This window comes from Dryas octopetala, chromosome 4, assembly GCF_963921425.1.
Source record: "Dryas octopetala chromosome 4, drDryOcto1.1, whole genome shotgun sequence".
Classification (NCBI taxonomy): Eukaryota; Viridiplantae; Streptophyta; class Magnoliopsida; order Rosales; family Rosaceae; genus Dryas; species Dryas octopetala.
The window spans coordinates 12,622,178-12,648,494 of record NC_141369.1 but is presented as its reverse complement, the minus strand read 5'-3'; the positions used below and the strand labels follow the sequence as shown (position 1 = coordinate 12,648,494).

The 26,317-nt window shown below is 34.8% G+C and overlaps 1 protein-coding gene across 2 annotated transcripts; it reads left to right on the top strand.

The window, feature by feature from the left end:
• The first annotated feature begins 7,626 nt into the window (after nt 1-7,626).
• On the top strand, nt 7,627-19,595 carry LOC147286936 (sister chromatid cohesion protein PDS5 homolog D-like). 2 transcript variants are annotated; one of them, XM_086240453.1, is made up of 13 exons: nt 7,627-7,957; nt 10,446-10,649; nt 10,797-10,978; nt 11,534-11,660; nt 11,767-11,964; nt 12,793-13,950; nt 14,084-14,185; nt 15,808-15,881; nt 17,419-17,470; nt 17,782-17,865; nt 17,963-18,006; nt 18,708-18,779; nt 18,947-19,595. In XM_086240453.1, the coding sequence occupies exons 1-13, from the start codon at nt 7,856-7,858 to the stop codon at nt 19,299-19,301; spliced, it is 2,754 nt and encodes a 917-aa protein (XP_086096579.1). In that variant the 5' UTR covers nt 7,627-7,855; the 3' UTR covers nt 19,302-19,595. The 2 variants fall into 2 exon arrangements, with proteins under 2 accessions (XP_086096579.1, XP_086096578.1); XM_086240452.1 differs by having other exon boundaries at nt 18,938-19,595.
• Nucleotides 19,596-26,317: the final 6,722 nt, after the last annotated feature.

Sequence of the window (26,317 nt, the reverse complement as noted above, 5' to 3'; positions counted from 1 at the left end):
CTCCCTCCGAGACCCACCCAACCTAGCCACCCACCCCTCCGACCCCAGCCTCCCTACCTCCTACCTCCCTCCCCTCTCTGGCCACTAGCTTCATCTCTTTGTTTCTGTCACTTTCTCTCTCTCACTCTGTTTCTCTTTCTCTCTCTCTCTCTCTCTCAAATCTGAACGAGGGTGGAGCTCAGGGCGGGGCTGGGGTTTTGGGGAGAGAGAGAGAGAGAGAGAGCGAGGTAGAGAGAGAAAGTGAGGGGCGGGGATAGAGAGAGAGAAAAGATGGGTAGGGAGAGAGAGGGGGTGGGTGGCCGGGTGGGTCGGCGGCGTGGTGGCTGAGGTCGGTGGCAGGGTGGCTGTGGTCAGAGGGGTGGGTGGCTGGGTTGGGTGGGTCTCGGAGGGAGGGGTGGGAGGCGAAGGGAGGAAGGTGGGTGGCCGGGTGAGTGTTTGGATTTTTTGTTTTTGTTTTTTTTAATTTTTTTTGTTTTTAAAATTACTTCATTTTTTAAATAATTATTTCATTTTTTAAAGTTTATTTGATTTTTTATTATTTTTTTGTCCACGTGACATTTTTTTAAAGGTATGTCAGTGTGTCACGTAGGCAATTAACGGCTTCTCTGACGGAATAGTTGACGGAGGTACCTGTGTGTGCAAAATCAGTAGTTGAGGTACCTCTAAGCAACTTTTTTTTATTGGGGTACTCAGTGAACAAGGGTGTATACTTGAGGTACATGCGTGTAATTTGGCCTTAAATAAATTTCCAAATCTACATTTCTAGACTTGGGCGGAAACCCATAAATGAAAATGAAAAGGAAGAAACGCAAATTCTTCAAACAGAGATTGAAAATTCTCAATGCCTCCTTAACCAAAAAAAAAAACTCAATGCCTCCCCCTCTTGCTGTCTCTGTTGAGAATTTTTAAGAGTGCTGCTATTTGCACACCCTTTTTTATCTTTTTGCACACATTTTTTCTTCATTTATTAAATTACAATTCTAATCCCTAATTCAAATGACCATTATACCCTCATTGCACACCCCAATCCAGCCATCACTAGTTCACCACCTCCAAGTGCACACCCACCCCAACCATCGCCGGCGCCGGCGCCTCCCATTCTCTCTCCTATCTCCCTTTCTCTCTTTCTCTCTCTCTCTCTCTCTCTTCTATCCCTCTCTGTCCTCACCCCAACGCCACCCTCAGCCACCCCGCCGCCGGCAAGGTCACCGGCGGTCTTCTCTGTTCCAAATCAGATTGGTGTCGCCCCTCCCCTCTGCGCCCAGCCTCACCTCTCCCCTCCGCACCTAGCCTTGCCCTGCCCCACCTGATGCCAATATCGAAGGAGAAGGAGAAGGAGAAGGAGAAGGAGAAGGAGAAGGAGAAGGAGAAAGAGAAAGAGAAAGAGAGGGGAAGAGAAAGAGAGAGAGAGAGAAAGGGAAGAGGAACTCCGGCGACGGCCTGGGTTGGCTATGGGGTGTAGGGGTGGGTTGGCTGTGGGTGTACAAGGGTGGAGTCGGGCTGGGTTGCTGTGGGTGTGTGTGTGTGTTTTTTTTTTTTTTTTTTTAGTGTGGGTAATTTGGAATTTTATGGGTGTGTTTTGAGAAATTGTGAAATTTAAAATGTTTTATGAGGTGTGTAGGAGTAAAGGGTGTGCAAATAGCTGCACTCATTTTTAACTAGTTACACCTCTCTCTCTCTCTCTCTCTCTCTCTCTCTCTCTCTCTCTCTCAAACACAAAAAAAGGAGTGTAGGTCATAAAATTAGAGTGTCAAAATTGGCTCCTATAGTAGAAAACCTATTTCTTACTGTTTCTTTTCTAAAATTTTCTTTCATATATTTTTCTTCTTTACTTTATCTTTTTTAATCCTCAATGGCTCTGCCACCCAAAAGGCCAAAACCCTATTCCACAGAAAATCCTCATTATATTAAAAATTGTTTAATTAATTAATAATAATAACTTAGAAACCTTTTTCTTACTTTTCCCAACTCTCGTGGTTAGCGTTGCTGCCAGAAACCATACACATAAAATCGTTATTAGATCTCAAATTTAATATGATTGCTTAGTTTCACCTTTGGTAACCAGATCCATAAATAAATCTAAAATAACGTAATAGGATGTATCTAGGATTTTCCACTAAATTGATTGCATTTTTTGTCTCTCAACTTCACTTTCGTTTCTTTTACTCTATCAATTACTATCACAATAGAAATCATTTACAAGTGATTGAAGAAATTATTTTGAAAAAAATAGAATATCTTCTTCTTTTTTCTTCCAAATTTTTAAAACTTCAAAATAAAGAATCTAGTTAATAGTAGTCATGTAGTTGTTATGATAGCCTAATTTGAATGACTATATATAAAATTTTCCTCTCGCACCCATGTTCGATTCTCCCTCCCCCGAATAAAAAAAAGTTAATAGTAGTCATTGATCGTCTATTTTTTTCTCTTGTTATTTTTCTTTTCGCCCTTACCAAACACTATTCCATTTTTAATTTTTCTCGCTATCTTTCCAAATATTTGTTCTTTTCACCTTACAATGAATTCAATAATTACAAAAAATTTATGATTATTATCATTAAATTTAATAACTCAAAAATCTTTCTCTAGCTCTCTTTTCTAGAATTTTCGTTTATATCTTTTTATTTCTAACTTTCTCAATGTTCGCTAGTACTACCGCCGGAACCCTAACATGTATAAAGTAATTAAAATAAATTATTTTTATGAAGTTTAATAACTCAAAAATCTTTTTCTTGCTCTCTTTTTCTATAATTTACTCTCATATCTTTTATTTCTTCTTCCTCAACTCTCACTAGCACCGCGCCGCCCAAAACCCTAATCCGCATAAAATAATGTGTTGTTATTATTGAATGTAATAACTCAAAAATCTTTCTCGTGAGCTCTCTTTTTCTAGAATTTTCGTTTGTATCTTTTTATATCTTACTTCCTTAACCCTCATTAGCGCCGCCGCCCGAAACCCTAATCTGCATAAAATTGTCAAATTTTCTTCTACAAATTTGGTTTCAGCTCTAATATCAACAACCATAGACAAAATCTAAAATAGCCTGATAGATTTAATGGATCTAGGATTTTCCACGCGCGAAAGGCACTTGAAGTCAAGAAAATATCTGGTGGAGTGGAGGTTGTTTCTTGCAGCAATGACTATAAGGTAAATATTTATCCATTCAATTTCCTTATGCAAAAAGCTTATGATATGTGTGGTTCAATTTGATTGATTTGTAAAACAAAAAAGAGAAAGAAAAAAGACCAATTGATGTTTTTTGGTCTGAAAAAAGACCAATTGATTGCATGTTTGTTTTTCTTTCTCTCCCTCCCACTATTTTATCCCCACCTTTTTTTTACCCTCTCAGTCATTTGTCATAGTTGAAAATTTTAGAAGTGATGAAAGAAATCATTTTGAGGAAAAAAAAAAAAAAGCAAAATATCTTCTTGTTTTTTTTTTGGTAAAATCACCTTTTAATTGACAACTAAAAATAAAAAAATTAAAAATTATTTGAGATTTTTTTTTAAATATATAATCACTTACAAATTATCACATCCCATTCTCTTAACTATTAGCACTTTGGCACACTAGCTAATTAATTTTTTTTTTAAAGAAATTTGAATTATATGCAGGACTATGATCCATCACTATATGCTGATCGATATCAATCAAGGTGGTGTCTAAGCATGCATAGAGTTTGGATCTCCTTCCAAAGGTAAGCATCGATCTACTACACTTTTAGTCACCGTTGAGAAATTTTAGAAGACTATTTTCACTTGCCTTTATTTTGTTTTTTGTTTTTTTTTTTTAATGAGGGACCAAGAATTTCAAATTAGAACTTTTTTCAATAAAATGAAAAGAAATACAACTAAATTAGTCGTTAGTTCATTATCTTTATTTTTGTTAATTTATAATAATTAATTGCTACACAATTGAGTTTGGTTACAATCTTTTAAGAGCCAGTCGTCTTTATAATGCATTAAAAATCATTGCAATATATGTCTTATTTAAATATTTGGCATCAATATTTATATGTTAACTGGTTTATTTTGGGTACGACCTAAGGCATGGAACGTCTTAACCCCCCCACTATGTAATAAATGTTATATGAATTTATCTATTCTATCTATTCATTATATTTATAGCAAACATGATTCCTAAGTGAAAACTTCAAAATAGTATATGTCCATGCTTAATTTAAATGACAATATAAAAAAATATTATTAATAGAGGGTAAAATGATAAATAAAAAAACTTATTAAAAAATTTAAGAAAATGAGAACATATACCTATAAATGAGGAACCGCAAACACAACATATTTAAAAGTAAAATAAAAAAATAAAAAACCAATTGGCACACGAATTAAGTGAAAAACCAAAAAAAAAAAAAAAAGTAAAAAGGCATACACAAAAATAATTTTAAGTGAAAAATAAAAAAAGACAACACAAGTCACACAACCTAGAGGGGCGAGTGAATTTTGTCTCTACCTAATTTTGGATAGAAAATAAATTTTATAGATAACTCCAATGGTCCAATTCACTTACAAAGTTACAATACAACCAGACACACTACTTCCATCCCAAACTTCAATATTCAATTCAACCAAAAGCATCAACAGAAATATCACACCAGTGGTAATATAATAGTTAAAGGAAATGGATTTCATGTCTTGCTTCTCTACAAGGCTGGTACCAGGCTTAAATCTAAGCCTTTAAAGACAAAGTAGAGAGAGAAGGAGTAGGGAAAGAGAAATTGTCTTCAAAGGCTCAGATTTGAGCCTGGTACCAGTCTTGCAGGGAAGCAAGGCAGAGGATCCAAGTCCAATAGTTAAATATCCAAACTGTTAATTTTGGAGGTTGTGCCTTATCTGTTTTTATTTATGCATTTGTTTGCCTTTCATTCGCAGGATGAGGCTATATGAGAAGAATAATGTTAACTTGATATAAACATTGTTCATTCATTTTCTATCTTAAGGGGTACTTTTTGTTGTTTGGTGATTGGGATTGGATTTGATGTCTGAAGAAAATAATTATACTTCATAGAATGCTAAATTTGAAGTTGAAAAATTAATGGTACCAATAAATTTCTTTTGGTACATTAATTAGAAGAGATTAACAATTTGGCTTATTCTAGTTAATCCAAACTCATTCCCACCCTTACTCACCACTTAGGCTAATCTCAATGGCTTATAGTATCAATAACTTCGGTATGAGATAGCTAGTGCGAGGTAACAACTAACAAATGTTTTATATCAACAAGAGTTGGAAATTGTTATGAAGGAGAAAACCTACAGAGATGGAAGTAAATGATTGGTAGAGGATCAATTGTCAAGGTTCTGGCATAATGAGACTGACTCTGTTTTTTTGTTATACTAAAGGGAATCTAATCTTAAATCTATATTAATCCTAACCCATTACCCCACTCACATTATTTTCCATAAGACTGTATCCATAGAGTGAATCTCGGCTAATTGAATTATGGTGAAAGTTGAAGGATAAGTATATGAAAATTGAAAATTGTAGAAATGGAGATGAAGCTTCTATGCCCCTTTCAGTTTTAGGTTGCAAAGTTGGTGGCTCAGCCCCTTTTTGAAGTGTCAATGGCAAAGTGGCCTTCCCAGGAAGAGGGTCTTCAGTAAGTAAGTTATTAGGCCCCTTGTCATGAGACTTTTGCTGCTGTCAGCTGGTTTTGGAGCTATGCCCTCTTCAGTTGTAGGTTGCGAACTTAGTGTCTCAGTCACTTTTTGAAGTGTCAATGGCTCACACTTTACAAAAGAACCTCACAAGGAGATGCTTCCTCTGTGCAACAAGAGCAACCTTCATCTACAAATCACACTATGATGCATGAGGTTCATAATAATAAGGTATGTGGATTGTACCCCTATTATGTTGTGTTAATGATTTGTTTAACGCAAATTGTACATGAACCATATATGTATACAATGTTGTACATTATGTAGTTCATATCATGAACTATCTTTTGTATGCTATTTTGCTTTTTTATTTTATTTTTTATTTGGATGTATGCTATTTGCTTTAGGACAATCAAACATTTTTGGAAGTTGTTATCTGAGGTTTAATTCTGTTGGCATTTTTGGCATTCCCTAATTTGTCTTGATTATTAGACATGTTGTGTACAACTTGATAATCATGGCTTAGTCATTTTCTTTGGAATAAAATTATATATATAATGTTTTTCTTTTCCATCTTGAATTACTAATTGAATTGGAATCAATTAGTAGTCAAAACTTCGAAAGTTTACTAAGTTAATGACAAAAAATATCAAAACTTAATTTTTGAGTAAATGCGCATGTTGACTCCTAATTGTTAATCAATACTTACTAAAGAATATGCATCTTTTAAGGTGGTTTAAACTCTTAAAGTGTGACTATATGTCAATCCTCAGTATTATCTCATTATCTTGGTACAATGTTAAATTGTTAATGCATATTCTTATAACTCTCTCTTCTAACCATTACTAAATAGAAAAATGAGCTCAATTTGAATTGAGACCTTATCTCATACGAAATAGGATCTTCTATTTATACTTGTTTTATACAGATATTGTGCTTATAATTGATGTCATCTTAAGGTTTAGAATTAAACATTTAAACATATACGGCCTAGTGTTTGAAATTTACACTAAAAGCTTAAAACGATATAATGTGAACAGACAATTCGAACTGGCGTCACATAGCTAGGTAAACAGGGTACCAGAAAGGGCATTTAAGTAATGTTCCGAGCCTTCAAAGGTTGCATGTGTTTTTAAAGTCTTTGACCGATAGAAAAAAAACGTTTTCAAAGTACAGACATATCTGTTAGTCTTGTGTCAGTACTCTAATACATGATGTTTTGTTCTTATCTGTGGCATTGTGGTTCTCACTTTCCATCTTACTCCTAGCAATCTTAGGCATGTTACTTATTTCATTAAATTTGTGACAAGAACATTGTTCGGACCACAGAAATCAAATACCTTAATTCTTATGAAGGAAAAACATTGTTTGCCAAACACCAGATGTCCTTAGGTTGTTGTAGATTTTGAAGGCACTTACCTTATATACAAGGACAGGCACAGACCACTCTGGTCAAATCACATCTGTAACAGTTTGTCACCCATATCATATTATTCACATTCCACTAAATTGGTCCTCCCTAGTTTTGTTTTTGACACTAACAAAGCAACAAAATTACACAAAATTCATCTTTGAAATTCAAAACATAAAAGGGCAGTCTTGCATTCTCACATGGGGGTGCTGACTGCTGAGGATAAGAATTGTAGAGAATTTAAGAGTCCTGTCTAAAATTTCTGTATCTCCAGCTCAGATACAATGTGCTGACCACATACAAGAACAATATGGCATGTAACTTACTTCACCAAAATTGGTGTTCCAAGAAATTTGTTAGTCCTTAGGATACCAACAAATTACCATGCAATTACTCCTCCAAATTCAAACTTTAGAAGGCTAGTTTTGTAATTTAACATGGGTGGTGAGCACACTCTTAGGCAAGCACTCAAAAATGACAATAAAAGCGCCAATGGGTGAAGCTTTTGCCTTGTGTTATTGTGTATATATAAATGGATATTGATTTTATTAGAGGCATTAACCCAAAAAACCCAGTACAGTATAGATACAGTACCGGATTTGAGAGCCCAAGAATGAACCAAAATTCATAAATTTGGTCAGAATACGAAACTGCCCATTTGTAACTCTCTGCTTGCATGCCCAACACTTTGCCTTAAATCCCTAATCCTAGCTGTTCTGAGTTGGTAGCTTTGTCACTTTTTGGTGTTTTGTGAAATATAAATGGTCTGAGAGTTTTCAGTGTAATTCTGCATAAAGTTTTTCTCTTGAGGGTCCTTGAGTTCTCACAATGTCTTCCTCTCAGAAAGAGTTTGAGGAGCAGCTTAAGGAGGCTGGAAATACTCTCCTTAACCCTCCTTCCGCCATTGATGAGCTTCTCAAACTTCTTGACGTAATGGCCCCTTTACCCTCTCCTTGTATTGTGTTTTCCCCCACACACACAAAATTATGTTTACTGAGTTATTATTATTATTATTATTGTTTTTTTTTTGGTTTGATGAATTCTCTGGAATCTTGAATGAATGAGGTATTGAAATGGGTTGATCATCATTTTGTTGAATTATGGACTGTTGGTGTTATGTGGGTTTTTATGTATATATTTTGTCTGTGAATATGTATTTGGTTTTCTTTTGGGTTAAATGAATTCAATAGAATACTAAATGAATGATGACTTGAAATTGGTTGATCATAGTTTTGTGGATCCTTGAATGTAGGCCTTATATGAGCGTTTATTTTTACCAATTTTTTATTGAAATGTTTGGTATCTCAATGTGGTTTCAGTAATTATGAGGGCTTTGTACGTGTTGATGTTTGTTTCTTGTACTCAGTGTTCAGGTTTATTGAACAACTGATTTTACTTTTCTAATTGCTTATATGTAATGCTTAGTTATTCGAATGACTCGATGATTATCTGTTGAATAAATTGTGGGCTGTTTGTTGGCTACAACTTTTCTTTTTTGAATGCTTGTTGATACATTTCTGTAGCTTATTAAAAGGCGGTGCTTTTTTTTGTTGGGTTATAGGTGTTTGCACCTTTTGTTTTGTGAAAATTGAAATAGTTATAATTTGTAAATTAATGAGTTCTATACACTTCTAACGAGTTGCTACTGTGTATTCTTAGTCAGATTTGCAATTGTATGTGATGCGTAAATGTAATGATAATTATAACAAATTGTCATAGATGATCATAGTTCCAATACTTGTAGGGTTGAGTAAATTTTGCTTGCTTGATCCATTTGGTGAGATTTTTGATGACATACATACACATGAGTATGCATGTGTATATCTGTATATTTATAGGAGAGATGAATTACAGCCTTACAAAATATTGACATGAGGCACAACCACGTATCTTTCTACCTTTTTTTGTCAATTTGTATTATTTGTGAGGTGGATAGGGGTGAATTCATATAGAAGTTTCCATAGTGACAAAATGTGTACTCATTGCATACTTCTAGAGTTCAATTGTTCATGAAAATAAAAGAAACTAAAGAAAATGAAAGTAATGTAAAGGCCAGTTCTTGATATATGTGTTAATTAATTTCATAAGTGTTTTTCTACATTTATGGTTTATGTGCAAATACTTAAACTTATTGGACAATTATTCCTCGATGTTAGAGCCTTCTTTGTTCATGTGGTCTTCGATATGATTATTTACTGCTTTTTTAGTCTCTTTAATTTCACATGTGCAAGGCTTACATATGATTTTGGGTTATTATTCTGGCCTGAATGGAGGGGGTGCAATGATGGTTTGACCTAAGCGACCAAGTGGTTGTGGGTTTGAGCTATGGAAACAGCTGCATTGGACTGCCCTTTTGTAGACTGGCCTGCATGTGAGGGGGGTTTAGCATGCTTTCAACTTGATATGTACTTTTGGTCTACTTCCTAACAACTATGGCTTGGGACATTTGTTTAAGTTAGATAAAGTTAATTTATTAATTTTCAATGCCATTCAGTTTGTTCATTTCTTTTTAGTATTTTTAATGCATTATTAAATCATATTGTTGGCATATGGCTCATGCTTAGTAGCTTTGCTGTTATGAAGATGAGAGAACTATACTATTTACAGCATTTGCTGAAATCCTCTTTTATCTAGAAAGGGAAACATGTAGTGGGCAAGACATAGCGTCATAGCCAGCCCTCCTTAAACCCTTACGTGGGTATGTTAATTTTAAAACTGAATGTTTTAAATTTTGATGGCTTCTGGCCATTTACCTACAATTATCAGCTATATCCCGTTTGTGTTGGTGTAAGAATATAAAGTTGTAAAACATTATCAGAGTAGCAACTATTGAAGCCTACAACAGTTGAATAATAGGTTCTATGGTTTTTCCTTAGTTTTTCTTTTATTGGATTCAGTGTTTTGAAAAGATTAATGGGGTAGCTATTCTTTCATTCTTTGAATACTATTATATTTTTATTATATACATTCTCACTTAGTTTAGAAATATTGGAACGATAACGGTATCTGCAGAAAGTAGCCAAAGAGAGCAAGGAATTAGGTATAATATTGAGATGCAAAAGAAAAGTATTCAGTGAGAGACTGGAAAATGGAAGTGGTTGCTTTACAAGGATATCGGATTGTAGCTAAGGGAGTTACTAAGTTACTGCATATTGGTGATTTTTATGGTGCTTCAACACCATTTTAGATGCAATTATTGGTTTCTCTTCAATCTTTCTCTTTCACTTATGTAAACTAGATAGTCACAAATGCAATTGTTGATTGTTTTCTCTTGATGATATGCATATATCTGTTTATTTTTTGGTTCTCTCTAATTGCGTAGTTCATTATAACAATTTATTTCTTTTGACTTTCTTCTTTTGATACTAATTTGAGATTCTAATCTGTTGCAATGAAAATGTTTCATCTTGTCTTTTAGGAAGTGGAGGATTTGTTGACAAACGTGGAGCAAGCACCACCTAGATCCATGCAAGATGCACTTCTACCCTTAATGAAGGCATTAATCTGTAATGAACTTTTACGGCACTCAGATATGGATGTGAAGGTTTCTGTTGCATCTTGCATTACTGAGATTACAAGAATAACAGCACCGGAGCCCCCGTACGATGATGAACGGATGAAGGTATTACAGCTCCAATAAACTCTCCAAGACTCTAAACTAATGGTTAATTCTTATTTATTTCGAACTTCTACTACTTGCGTCAATATATAATGCTCATTTTAGTTTTATGGGGTCTTGTACTTCATTTCTCATTTATTGGTTGCACAGGAAATCTTTCAGCTGACTGTAGCAGCTTTTGAAAAATTGTCACATGTGCCCAGTCGCTGTTATAAGAAGGCAGTTTCCATGCTTGAAAATGTCGAGAAGGTCAGGTCAAGCTTGGTGATGCTGGATCTTCAGTGTGATGCGCTAATTCTTGAAATGTTTGAACATTTCCTAAAAGCAATCCAGTAAGAGCTTTGTTGATGCTGTTTATAAGAGATTTTGAGGTTTAGTGACTGTCTAACAATTTATTTATAACTTAGTAATTTACAATATCTATTTTTTCATAAGAAACAATTTTATTGATTCTCGACACAGTACATATGAAGTGGACAAGATGTCCTCCAGAATACATACATCACAGTACAGGAAACTAAAGTTTTACATACTAGCCTATCAACTGCAATCAGACAAAAAAGTTGCCCTGCATTAGAATTAAACCACTGCAGCTTTCCAAATAGAAAATATCGCCGAGAACGAAATATCCCCAAGTTCTTAATATACCGATGCCCAAAGTGAGGCCCAAAATCTAACCCTCTCCCAAAGCTCTTTCTCACCTACTCCCCTTTAATCCTCAAATTCTTCTACAATATCTACTTATAAAATAGATAAAGCTCTGTGTGTGCGCTGCATTTTGAATTTCATAATAACTTGGAGCTTGGTTTTCTATGTCATTTTACATAACTTTATTTATTTCTTGCAAATGATAAACCACTGATGGTTTCTTCTTTCTTAATGTTAAGGTCCAACCACCCAGATACTGTATTTTCAGCAATGGAAGCTATTATGACAGTGGTTCTAAATGAAAGTGAAGAAATTCCTCTTGATCTTCTTAAAACTCTTTTATCTAGCGTTAGAAAAGAAAATCAGGTAATACTCCTTCCCTCACGTCTTGTTCTGTGTTTTTTTTTTTCTTTTGATAAATCATTCTGTTTCTTTATTTAAGAATTTGTGCCTGTTTTATTTGTTGTTTCAGAGTGTTTCACCTATCTGTTGGAAATTGGGGGAGAAAGTTATAGACAATTGTTCTGCTACTCTTAAACCTTATCTCATAAAAGCAGTGAAGTCCATGGACATATCTTTGGGCGATTATGATCAAATAGTTTCTTCTGTCTGCCTAAGTGCATCTGATGCCCTCAAATGTGATCATGTCAATGATTGTGAGAAGAATCTGGTATGCAAACTAGTTATATTGTCTAATTATAGATTTTCTTTTTTGTGTGTTTTTGCTGAATCTATTCCCATATCTTGTTATTTTGTATGTTCGCTTCAAGATGAACTGGAAGCCCTACTTATCTTGCAAAAGTTAAAAGAAAAAAAATTAAAATGATAACTCCTATTTATTCTTTTGCATCAAATCCTTTTGAACTGGAAAGTCTGTTGTACCCTGTCTCTCTCTCTCATGTGTATCTAATGGTCTTTCACATGCATTTTGGATTTTCAGCTGTTTGAATAGTGTTAAAGATATTCTTTATAACCATGTTAAAAAAGAAAAGAAAAGAGATTAACATGGTTACCAGAAACCGTGGATGACACTGAAGTGATGATGGCAGCGAGTAAAACCAAAGATTTAAATAAAAAGAACATGGCAGTCAAGGAAAAACCATTAAAAGCCCCACATGGATAGTGAGTTTTTGTACTGATTCTAGCTGCATCGACAATGCACAAAACAATCTTTGAAATTATTCTTGAATGAAATAAAACCATCCTCTCCTGTCTACCTAGCTATTCTATTTTCTTTCTAGTGATTGGTTGAGAAATTGGATGTGTAACTTTGTCAGGAACAAATCTTAGGGGGAAGGCTGTATGATATAGTTTATGACACATGTCTGCGTGTGTACCTCTGTATGTGCGTCTGTAGGTTGAAGTGTGTGTATTGTCTATGTATTCAGTTAGAATTATGGATTGGAAGTTCTGAATGACTGCATTGTCATGATTCAGGAAAATGAAAACAACTTGGTTAAACTTATCGTCATCCATATAACACTTTCCTGTTAACCAGGTGACAGAAGGACTTGCCCCCGATGCTGTTTGTCCTGGAGAAGTTAACAAAACTGTGGCTGCTCCTACTAGGGATGGATTCAATGTCATACCTGAAAATCCTTCTAAAAAATTACAGCCTTGCCATCTTACTAAACATTCCAAGGATATTGATTCAAGAGATAATGCTCAACCCGACAATTCATTCTCTCTGAAGACTGTCAAATCAGAAATTGAGCCAGATTCGGCTCCCAAAAAGAGAGGCCGGAAGCCAAATTCTTCAATGAATCCAGAGGACAAATCAGACATTGAGCCAAATTCAGCTCCCAGAAAGAGAGGCTGGAAGCCAAATTCGTTAATGAATCCAGAGGAAGGCTATGAACATTCTTGGATGCATTCTGGCAGAAAAACTTCAAAATCATCTGGCAAAAGAAAGTTTCATGACAAGACATTACCTACTGAAGAGAGTCTTCGTGGGGAGGACGCTTTTCCAATGAGACATCAAAGAGTGAATGAGATACTAAGTTCGCAACCTAAGAATGAAGGGGACGTAGCTCTAAAAGCATCTGGCAGCAGAAAGTCTCAGGAAAAGGGGGTTAACACTTTAGCTAGTGAACACCCTCTTCCTAGGAAGGCCACTTTGCCAGTAACACTTCTAAAAGGGCCTGAACCACCAACTTTGGAACGTAAAAATGAAAAGGATATAGGAGCTTCATCTCCATTTCTACAAAATAACCTTGATGGAACCCGACCCAAAAGGGGCCGGCCGAAGAAAAAAGTTGTCAAAGAGCCTCAAGAAGCTAATCCTAGTTCCCTTTCAGTTGAAAGGGTAGATTTCGCGAGTGCTCAGGTTGAAGAGAAATCTCCACAATCAGCAGATATCAATTTGAAAAAGGAATCTGAGGAGACAATTACCTTAACAGCAAAAGCACGGGGGCGCCCAAGAGATATTGGATTTGGTGCAAAAACAAATGAGGAGACCATACTTGCTTCTGTACATGTAGTTGCAGAGAAGGAATCTGCAGTCCCATGTGATCCTGAGGAAAAACCAGAGCAACAGTCAGCTTTGGAGTTAGGAACTGGGAATACCAATGATCAGTCTTCTGTTCAAAGGGATATTAAGAAACATAGGGGGGATGCTACTTCTGGTAAAGATGGTACTGCAGCATCTGGTAGAAAGGTACTTCAATACTACTTTAATGGTGATGCAAAAATAAATACATTGAAATTCTTAGTTGTCTCCTGTAGTGATTTTTTCCTTTTCTTCTTTTGTTGGGCTGGGTCCTCCCATCTGCCAATTGTCCACTTCGCAGAAGATTTCGAGGTCTGAGACAAAACTGGAAGGAGATAAAAATTTCATTGAAGGAACCCCTAAAAAGGTACTCAAGAGGAAGCGTACCATTGGAAAGGAAGAGGTAAGAATTTTTTATTTCATTTGCATTGCACTAATTTGGTCAGTGCACTTTGGTGTCTCAATCATCCCTGGATCCCTTGAACTGTGTTTTTTTTTGAGTAAAAATATTACTTGGGTACTGGTTTCTCTTTCTGTGGTCATTCAACTCAAGTTTTATCCCTGGCCAATTACTTTGGACCATTTGTTTTGAATAACATTAATTAATAAATGTTGAAACTATGGCTTACATTACATGCAAAGCACTAACCATGAACAGAATTAGGTGGCCTATATTCTATGTTTGCCCATTGTATCATTTGAATGAAACAGCATTGGGTGACCCATACCTTTCTCGGCCTTTTGGCTGAGATCAAGTGTAATGAAATAGACTTTAAGTCCCTTATTAGCATGGGCCTGTAGATGAATCAGTGAAAATGAACTAGATTCTTAATTTCATTATTGAATGAACACACTTGATATCCTGAGAATAAATCTCAGTGACTCATATGTAAAAGGTCTCTCTCTCTCTCTCTCTCTCTCTCTCTCTCTCTCTCTCTCTCTCTCTCTCTCTCTCTCTCTTCTCTTTGTTGAAACATCTGAAAAATAAAATGCTGTTTATGTAATCCTTTTAATCTTTATATGTCATAATGATCAATCCAACAATATTGGACCAATAATAGTATGAATATACATGGAAGTTAGAACTTTAATTGTATGAAGGCAGAATTTCAAATAAAGTTCTGAAACCTGGGTAAAATTGAGACAACATATTGATAATTTATTGCCATCTTATACAAATGCTTTCCTCCTTTTGTACTGCTTTCATGTGCCTCCATTGTAAACAAACAGAAACAGTGAGGTAAGGCTGTAAGGGTAGTCTCTATGGATTGTAACTGGAAATGTAATATCTTAAGGAGCTCCTATTGGATATGGGACCAAGGTGTACTTTCTGAACTCGGGAATCCTCCAAGCTTATCACATATTATTTATAATTCTGTTAGATGTAACTGGAAAAGTAATATCTTAAGGAGCTCACATTCGATTTGGGACCATGGTCTATTTTTCTAAACTTGGGAAGTCCTATAAGCTTATACATCCCTCCCTGTAATTATGGCTGTGCCAATAGAAACCTCTTTTGGCATGATATTGTTTACACATTCTATTCCAAATAGTTATTAAACCTTGCAAATCTATCATCACTACAATTGGAAATAGAACATCAAGTCTTTCATCCTTACAATTGTTTTCTGTTATTAAGTGGTTAAAATATTGTGTTCTACTATATGTAGAAATAATTACCTTCATATCATCAAGAAAATGCTTTGATTGATATGTTGCTTCTTTTGCTTAATCTTGAACTAAGCTGGTGTGTTAAAGGCTATACAGTATATTAAAGGTCCACCTTTTCCCCCTGATAGATCTAGGAATTTATGTGGCATGCTAGATAGGTATTTTTGCTGTTAGTGAGTTCTTACATTGTTCTTGCTACTTTTTTTGTGTTTTTTTAAGAATTTGCTTTCAGGTAATAATGTTTCAGTTTGTTCTAACCTCACACATCCTCTTTTATCTATGGATTTCTTGTTATATTTTATAACCTTCGTGTTCCTTTTTTTTTTTTTTGTTAATTTAACCTTTCCAATTCAGGCTTCTCAAATGCCTGATCCTGATGAGCGATTGGTTGGCCGTAGAATAAAGGTTTGGTGGCCAATGGACAAAGCGTGAGTACTTCAGACTTGATAATAAATATGACATTCTATGATATTCTTGTTATTTAGTTAATATTTACATTCCATTTTATTCTGTCAGTCTTTATCATGTTGGCTGTGTTTGCTAGTTTTTAATAATCACCGGTGCCTTTAGGACTTGGTAAACATTAGATATCAAAAAATATTTTGCTTTTTTTTTGGTTTTTTATATTAAAAGGCTCCTTGAAGTTTAGGTGATTTGAGTGGAGACTAGTGAAGTACTCTTGTGCAAATTATGCTTGTGGGTACATTTAGCTGAAGAGAAAACTAGCCTTTTTTGTTTATAGCTTTGTGAATACTTCAGTTACTGTACATTGTGATGGTCTCAACTTCAGTACTAGCCTTTGAGCATTGTGATGGTCTCAACTGTACATTCCTTTACAAGATGAAATTACAATTTTTTTTTTTATTCAGAAGAAATAAATATTTTATTGCTATGCAAAAGAAAGATTATATAGCAGTGGACAAGAAGTCCACTTATAAAGATACATCAAGAAAGCTTAAGACAACCAGACAACAAACAGAACAAAGAGTTACAAACAAGCCAAACCATTACAGGAAAACTTAAATCCTTATCATTTTAATTGTTAACTTTGCGGCAGCTTTCCAATCAAACATAATAGCCAAGAATAAGAGGTCCCTAAATTCTAAAGTAACTGATGCCCATAGTAAGTCCTGGCCATCCTCAATCTTGTTTTCAAAATTTTTTTTTTTTTTTTTTCCTTTCCAGCCAAATAACCTACATTACAAGATGGTATTACAGTTAGCATATGATAAAATTGACATCAACTGTTTAAAAGATGAGAAACCCAGTGCAGCAATACAAAGAAGAAAAGCAATTGGTGGGGCTTCCATTTTGGTGAATTGTGGGCATGGAAGCTTGGAAGTGCAGTGTATGCATCATGATAGTTTAAGGGACAACACTTGGGTTGATTTAATGCAAATGAATTATTCCAAAATGAAAAAAGGGATTCTGGATTGTACTTTCATTTAAATGCATATATGCTAATAATATGATTTAGTAATTTGAGGATTGTAAACAGGATATTACTGTAAATTTGGTTTTGTTTCTTTTATCCTGGGTCAAGCTCTTTGGTAGCATAATGGAGAAGGGTGATTTAGTGGTTTATTATCTTGAGCTTTTTTGCGGAGGAAACATATTACCATATCAAACTCTGAAGTTAACCCAACAAAAGAAGCCACTAGTTTGACCATGACTTGCAGGAGGTTTTCTTGTGTTATTTAATTACTGGTTTTGACTTCACTAGACACCTTTTCGGTGAATTTCTGGCTTCCCAAGCTGCCAGAAGATCCAGAATAATGCAATTGCTGAGTGTACTACCACCTCTTGGGGTTCAAGTCATTTGTTCAATGTTTTCTTTATTTGGCCCCACTAATTTAAAGCTAGTCATTTGTTCAATGTTTAAAGGTAGTCATTTGTAGCACAGTAGCACTTGAGTAAAAGTTCCAATTCATTGTTTTCTTATATGAAATTTCCTACTCTGCGCAGGTTTTATGAAGGTGTTGTTTATTCTTACAACGCTTCTAAAAAGAAGCACTTGGTGAGTCGGCTTTCTGGTCTTCATGCTTTTTTATTTGTTTTCTTTTGTGTATCAAAAAGTGAGTTCAAACTATTGGAGTGAAGATCTCCCAAGTACTAGGTGTCCTTGAGCCCTTGACCATGATCTTCTTGGTCCTCAACATCAACTTGAATCACAGCACTCCTCTGAGTCAGTCTGTGTGGCACATTATCCGATTTGATGCCTTACTTCTCTCGTTTTAACCTCAATTATGGTTCCTTTCATAATCTGTGTCCAGCATTATGCATATTTTTGTTTTTAAATTTTTCTTTGCTTAATGACTTCTTGCACAGGTGTTGTATGCTGATGGGGATGAAGAAAATCTAAACCTCAGAAAGCAACGTTGGCAACTGATTGGAGATGATATCTTGCCCGTTGTATGTGCTATGCTTAAATTGTACTTTTCTTTTGTTTATATTTTTATTAACTTATTCTAAAAAATTGTCCTGCGTAATTTCGCTGTCTCTACAACAGGGCCAAAATAACGATCTGCCAAATCCTGATTCTTCGTCTGATAGGTAAGTTTTATTCTTTCAATAATATCAGTCTTTCTCTCAGAGGACTGCTGTATCATGCAGTTTATTTAAACTTCAGTTTTATTAGTTGTGCCTCTGACAAGTGTTTGTCTTTATGGTTAAACTGGTGTGTGAAATTGATTCTTTCAGCTGCTTTAATGGAAAATCCAGTTTTCTTGGTTGATTCTTTTTTGCTGCATTTTTTACGGTTATGTGAACCAAAACCAATCTTTCTAGTCATATTTACTCCAGAAGTTCCCTTGTTATGTGCTGGACAAATCCTTGGTTTTGATTCTTTAGGGATTTAGACAAATACATGGACAAGGTTTTTTTTGGAATATTCATCGCAATGAGTTGACAATTATATGGCACTTGCTGGCTCCCATAATTGTGACAATTTTGAATGTAGTGTGTCACTATAACTTTTTGTCAATTTATTTTTGCTTCCTTTTAGTGACTGTTATAATAATGCAGACGTGAATAGTTATTACAGAGTAGAATGTTCTAACTTTTCAAAGTAATTAACACTGGCAATGCGAAAAAGCACACCTTTAAATTCAGTACAGTCAAAATTTTCATGCATCGTAAGATTGCTCAGAAATCACTGTTCATAATCCTAAATGGTTTGCCTCACCTAGCATTCTGTGGCTGCTTCCCTGTATATGTTTGATCTTATTTATCATTTGGTTGTGCATTTTGATCAGACCTCAGAAGAGAAGACGGAAAACAAAATCAGAGTCATCCAAACAATCAAACGCTGGTTTGTCCTCAAAAAGGTTGGTTTCTATACTTTCTTCCTCTTTCACCTACTCTTAAACCTTTGCCCTTGATGATACCACATGAGCATTTAACCAACAAGCCTGAGGAGTTGGTTGTTTGCATACTGTCATGCAGTGTAATTTGTTTTTGGTCCTTAACTAAAACTTTTTTGAAGGATATCTAGAAGTGGAGTCTCAGCTTGCATATCCATTGTTATGAAGTCCGGCAGTAAATCTACAGATCATTCTACACTTGATGAGCCTACAGTTGATGCTGAACCTAAGGATGACCAACCCAAGGAAAATGACAGATTGAAGGATGATGGACAAATATCTGCTGGCGAAGTGAAGGTAGATATGAAGACTGGTATTGACTCTACACAGATCACACCTGAGACTGTGACTTTGTCTACGGAAGGGAGTCCCAAAGTTGATATTGAACCTTCTGGTGAGGAATGTGCCAAAGAACTGATAGAATTGAGCAAGGGTGCAAAGAATGCAAGATCCTTCCCTACGCCTGAGTTAGACAAGGCCGTGTAAAGAGAGGAAGAGATGACAGGTAGTGATGGGGAGGCTCAAAACCGCATGATTTTTGCTCTAGTATAAAAGGGTTGGTTAGTCTTTGTTTTGTTCCTTTTGTAGACACAGAAACATGCATCCAGTGGCTTTTCGCCTTCCGATGCATGATGTTTGCACTAGTACCGAAATTGTCGGTTAGCCTCTGTTTTGTTCATTTTGTAGACACAGAAACATGCATACAGTGGTTTTTTCCCCCCTGATGTTGGTTTTATAAAAGTTAATTTATAAACTCTTTGTTACAAAATGCGTGTTGGCTCTTCCTTAGTTTGTGCTTTTTCCCATTACGTATGATGTCCTTTGCCTTCAAACATGAGTACTGTATGATATCATATATGAACGCTATATGAGTATAAATATATATGTCACTGATATGCAATCTCAGGGAAGAATGGAACATTATAATCAAGTCATATTAAAAGCAGAAAATGTTGAGGAGCTTTCCACTAGGCTATTTTACACTAGTCCAGTGTTTGGCTCTCCCTTGGACTGGATAGTCAGTCCAACTTAAAGCAAAACACAGGGACTAGATGGTGTTATTTTAACCGGTTGATAAGGCTGGGTTTAAATGGTACCAAGCATTTGGTGGGCTTAAGTAGGACAACAAAGAATAGGCATCCTGAAGTGAGGGTCTGGCATTTACTACCAGGTACTACCCTCTCCTCTCCGCTCTCTCACTCATACTTTCATTCAATTCTCTGTAAATATTTCGTTCATTTTAGTTGCGATCACTCAGTCAGAGGCTTTTGCTCTTCTTTTCTATGTTCTCATTTCTTACTACTATACTGTCTCATCTCATAGCTTTTACTTCATTGCTCAATAAAATGGACCAGATTGTTGGATAATGAAAGTCAGTCAGTGCACACTTTGTTCTTGTTTTGATCGCTTCCTGGTCTGCATTGTTTGGAATCTGGGATTTGAATTTTTGATGTTCTTCAGAATATTCTTTTTTATTCAGGGGAGAGAGAGGGTAAGAATCGAATTCTTGTCGTTAATGTGGGAAGTAGGTGTTCTGTAACTGGAGCTAAAAGCCCCACTCTTTTATATATATGATCTCAATCAGATTCAATTTGTGTTTGATGTGTAAATTTCTATCATTTTTCTTATCTTTATTTGCATTTTGTAGCATTCATGTAATTTACAGTTTGAATATGGATACATGGAATTGGGTTTACAATAATCTAAATTTGAAAGTTAATCATATCCTGCCCGATTATGCACCAAACAGAAGACAATACTATATAGATTATTCAAGAATTGCATGAAACATAAGATAGTATTAAATCCAATCCAACACTGTTTGAAAATATAATTCAGTTCAGTCTAATCTGTTGCACGAAACAGGGCCATTGTAATCAGAAAATGTTGAGAGCTTTTGCCTCATAAACAGTACTGATGTTTGAAGAGCTATAGGCATGTGCCACATTACGAGTATTCAATGTGTCTATACATCATCACGTCATCTAGCATGTATGAGAGATTAAGAGAGATAGACAAAATATATGTATGCATTCGTTACACATAAGTTTTACTCATATAATAGAAATGAAATATGAAAAAAAAAGAAAAAAGTATAGAAATTAAAACAATATCACAGATAGTGTACTAAAAGTAGACTCATTGTAGCAGCTGCAACAAAAGATTTTATCCTACTAGATGAACCAATAAGAGATGAATTCGATTGCCTCTAGAGAATATGTGAACATGTAAGAAAATAAATTCATTATACTTTTTGGGTGTTCTATGGGTTACATTCATGAATTCATAAGAGAATTTTAAATCTGTTAGGATTACCTTTAAGAGTTTTTGCCTAGGAAAAAAAAATTGTTTTAAGAACTTGGAGTTTAGTGTTGAGGCATTCAGGGTAGGTTTAAGACTATCTTTGAAAGTGGCAAAAAAAAAAAAAAAAAAAGACTCTTTGAAAACCCCCCTTTACCTCAACAATTCTTCTTTCCATTTTCTAGTTCAAAAAATATATGGTGGTTGAGTCTTGACTTTTCCTCTGCGGTAAAGTCTATTTCAACCAAAATTTGCTCAATTAGCCTTCAATTTTTCTTTAATATAAAAGAATTGCTTTATGCATAAAGAATCCAAACTTAAGAATAATGACTAGGCCCATTTGGTAATTTTTATTTTCTATTCCATTAATTTTCTCAATTTTTTCTTCTAACTAAAAAAGAAAAAAAAAAACATTCAAACATAACATGGCCACGGTATGCCTAGTACGTCAGGGTCAACTACCCATGGCGCATACTGTAATTTTTATGTAAAATCACTTTTTTTTTTTTTTTTTTAATGAAACTAAATTCACCAATCACGACCATAAATTTAAAGGAAATCTAAATGAGGCATGTTACCAATTATAACCATTAACAATGACTAGACCATATTTTGGAATTTTTTTCCCCTCTTCTTTGTTTTAATGAAGATGGACAAAGAAATTTTATCTTAAAAAATGGAGAAAGAAAAAGGCTTTAGACTGAAAAGTCCTTAACATACGGATTTAAAGGATAATCCTAACAGATTTAGGGAAATTATCAGTTTTAAGGAAATGATCAGTTTTATCTTAAAACTCATCAATTCCCTAAAATTGACTAAATCATATACCTAAACTAACACAAAGAAGTCTTAATCTATTAGACAACCATTATGCCCAAAAAACTTAAGCTATTAAGGAATAATCCAACAATATATGTATATCAATCTAACACTCTCCCTCATGTACGTGTAGCCCCAACTTACACGTGGAGAGATACCATGTTAGACAATCATTGTATCCCAAAAACTTAAATTGGCCTCCTGCAAACAAGGTTATGATATCATATTAGACAACTACTGAACTCCAAAAGCTTAATCTATCAAGGAATGAGCTAACCGAGTATGTCAAGCTAACAATGTTAGACAACTATTGAGCCCCAAAAGCTTTGTGAGGGAATAGGTCAACAATATATGTATATCAAACTAACACCCTCCCTCACATTTAGTCCTAACCAGCCTACACGTGGAGAACAGACATATACTGACAAAGACAAAAACAAAGAAAACTGAGGGATGGAGGATTCAAACCCAAGGCTCTGATACGTGTTGTGTTGCAGCGGCGGAAGCCAAGGTTCGACGCGTGGTGTTCAGGTCGTCAATTGGTGCAGTGTACATGGACCTGAACAGGGGTCCCGATGTGGTGGTCGATGAGTCTTGTTGGAGTGATCGTGAATTTTGCAAGAATTTCAACGTACGTGACATATAATAATTCTCACTACTTCAATATACACAATGTCACTAACCAACAATCAAACAGCGCCATGGATAATACTCATTATGAGTTATAAATTTATAATTAAGCTTAATTATCTTGTCTACAAAAATAGACAAGATATTTGAAAATTGTCATCAGAAGATTTGTTTCTCTCCCAACCCGTATCCCTCCTCTTCCATCATATCTCACCCCATGCAGACAAGGGCCAAATTGGGTATGTACAAGCTTAAAACCCTTCTTACTTAATTACCTCCAATCAACTACACCAATTAACAACCAATTAAGCTGCCAAAGATTCAAATTGGTACAACGCTATGCAATCTAAATTTCAGGCTTTACAATAAACAAGAACATGGACCCTAGTCCCGGCCATATACTCCTACCCTCGTTAATTAATGTTGTAGGCTGCAAATGGGTTTTCCGGATTAAGCATCTTTCTGATGGATCTATTGATTAGTATTGAATGGTACAAGCCTCGTTTGGTAGCAAAGGGCTACCATCAGCATAATGGGTTGAATTTTTCTGAAACCTTTAGCCCTGTAGCCAAACCACTCACCATTCGGCTTCTTCTCTCCTTTGTTGTCCAATTTGAGTGGCCAATTAATCTTTCAGCTATAATGCATGTCCATAGTAATCGAGTTATATTGCAAAAAAAAAAAAAAAAAATCTCTTATAGTGTATGAAAAGCATACAAATTAGAGCAACAAAATAAAATGTGGGGAGTAAGTCTTGTAAATTAGGTTAAGTTGTATGTATTCTATGAACTTTGTCCCACCATATGTTGTTAAGAGTGCCTTTTGATTTTCTTTTTCTCTTTTCACTTAATTTGATGTTTAAAGCTCATGCAAATTAGCTTCTGGCGCATATCTGAAAGTAACATATCGGGTCAAATCACCAAGGCATATGTTGGTTTTTTTGGTGAGCAAGGCATGTGTTGGTTTTTTTGGTGAGCAAGGCATGTGTGGGTTGAAACTTAGTTACAAAACTGAAATTCTGAAAACCATACCTTAATTAATTCAGTATTCATGATAACACACACTTTTAGTTATATAAATAGGTAGAAACGTTTATACCTTTTCTTTTTTGGTTTAGGTAGAAATGTTTTATACAGTGTGTTTGTATGCCAAAAGTGTGTGTATGATAGAATTTTTTATGTGATGCTATTATATTACTCAACTGATAAAGTGATTCATGGATTGTTGGTGAGAGTCATTGATACGGTGATTTCACATCTTTGAAAAGCTAATTTCTTGTTATACCTGAACGGCTGTACAGGTGGGGGGGTTATCCAGAATTTGGGAATTGAAAAGCCAAAGAAATGAAAATAAATCATGAATTGGTTTTTATATCTTATAGGGTCTTGGCTGTTAGGTCTTCGGCATATTTTTCTAAATTTTTTGTTTGACTTTTAATTTTAGTTATATATTATAAATTCAAGATTGCGCGGACAAAAGGAAACATAGATTCACAATACTTTCTGAATTAATCTGTATTTTTCTACATCCATAAATCCATAAGAAAATTTGAATATATTAGACGTTTAAAAAAAAAAAACAAAAAAAAAAAAAAAACAAATGAAGTACACTATGAAAACCCCAACAAACAATACTTTTTTTCCAAGATATTCTAGGTGAAAAAATGGTGGTTGAGTCTGGACTTTTCCTTTACAGTGAGAGTCTATTTCAACCAAATTTGCAATTAGCTTCAAGTCCTTTTTTCTTTCAAGGAAAATTCGAACAAAATATGGCTACTCGCCATGGTCAATGGCGATGTGCCTAGTACGTCAGGGCCAATCTGCCATAGCACATGCACACTGTAATTTTGGAGTTTAACTAGAATCATTTTTTCCAATAACGCTAATTGTTCCACATTTTTTTTTTTTCCACATTTGTATCCCACCTGATGTGTCATTACTTTACTGGAAGGATATTTCCTTTTTCTTTTAAGGTTTTATTTTTTCCTTTATAACGCTAGATTCACCTATCAAGACAATAATTTAAAAAGAGAAATCCGAACCTGCATCTTTCCAATTGTGACCAATAAAATGACTAGGCCCATTTGTTAATAATTATTTATTTATTTTTTGTTTTAATTAAAGATGGAGAAATAAATTCATTTAAAAAATGGAGAAAAATTAGAGGAAAGTGTGAAAAGAAGTGATAGAAGAGAGAGAGGATGAAAAAGAGTTTGATAATTATTAGTTCTAGTTTGGAAAAATTAAAAAATTAGGCAAAATTTTTTTAATTTATTAAAATTTTAGATATCTAAACTCTTAAGTAGCACGTTTCAGTTCTCATGGAATAATGCTTGAATTACTCTCTAGCACAATTTGATAGGGTTTAAATACTGTTCGAGGAAGATTTGATCACTTCTCAATGGAAATCAAGCATTACTTGAGAGTTAGATATTTGAAACTCTAAAGTTAGTTAATTGACATAGATTACCAAGGACTAATATATACCATATGCACACATGTATTTTCCCAACGGTGTCTATCGGTGTCTATTGCATAATAATTGCATTCCACCTGATTAAGGATTCCTAAGTGCATCCAATTGAGCAGACACAAAACGTGCTAGTTTTTATTATTATCAATGTCCAATTGATAACACGCTTAACTAGAAACTGTTTGGGAACTAGGTTAATTATAGAGTGATATTGGTCTCGACTTCTCTAACTTGTTTAGAATTAATTAGATCATTGTTATGTTCCCCGATCATTATTGGCTTGGAAGCGAGGTGTTGGAAAAATTAAATAAGTTTAATTGCTGTATATATATGTATATATATATATATTTTTTTTTTGAGGAAATAGTTCACATTAATACAAAATTTAATGCAAAATATAAATCACATTAGATATAAAATAGAGAAAAGGTTAGAAATATCTCTAAAATTTGTCAAGGCTAGTGTTTGACACTATGTCCTCAAGATGAATTATGCTAGCTCACTGATGCTACGGTCAATTGGCGCTTATCGCTTAAAATACAACGATCATGTTCTTATAATAGTAGCACGTCAAATCACAAGACTCCAACAAACAAGAAAGATGTTGAACTTTCTTCATCAGACTTTTATATAGAAAGTGAAAATTGGTTCCATGACAAACTGATTTGTAACCCTTTTATAAAAGACAAATGCCTCTTATAGAAATGAGTGACGTGCCCTTTAGTTGAATTAGAATAGACATAACGTACTCATTCAAAGATATGACATGTTCAAACCAAAGGGCAAGAAACCTCACAGACTGGTGCCTACCTATGCACTTTTCAAAAGTTGTGACTTATGTCCATAGAAAAGGCATTAATTAATCTATTTGGCTTTCCCTTCTGTGAACACCACTTTATAATTTTCATTCACCAACTACCTTGACTATCTTCCAAAGTTCTAAATAATCTAGTTTAGGATATATATCCATCACCTACTGCACAATGCAGTGTTTTTCACTTTGGGGCAGTCAGAACTACAATGTATGAAGATATGCAATATGTCAGACAAGTTTAGTAACTAATTCGGAGACGAGATTGCGAGCATGTCACTAGTTAGCCTAGAACAGCTTGAGGTGGTAGTGTTTAGGAATCGCGGACAAGTTGTAACTGAATTAATGTCTTTTAAATGGTCAAATTTGGATTATTTTTTCAAATTTTTCAAAGTTCACTTTGACAAAGAAAGAAAAGGATAAAATTAATTGTACTACAATTTTGTATCACTTTTTAAATAAAGGTGAG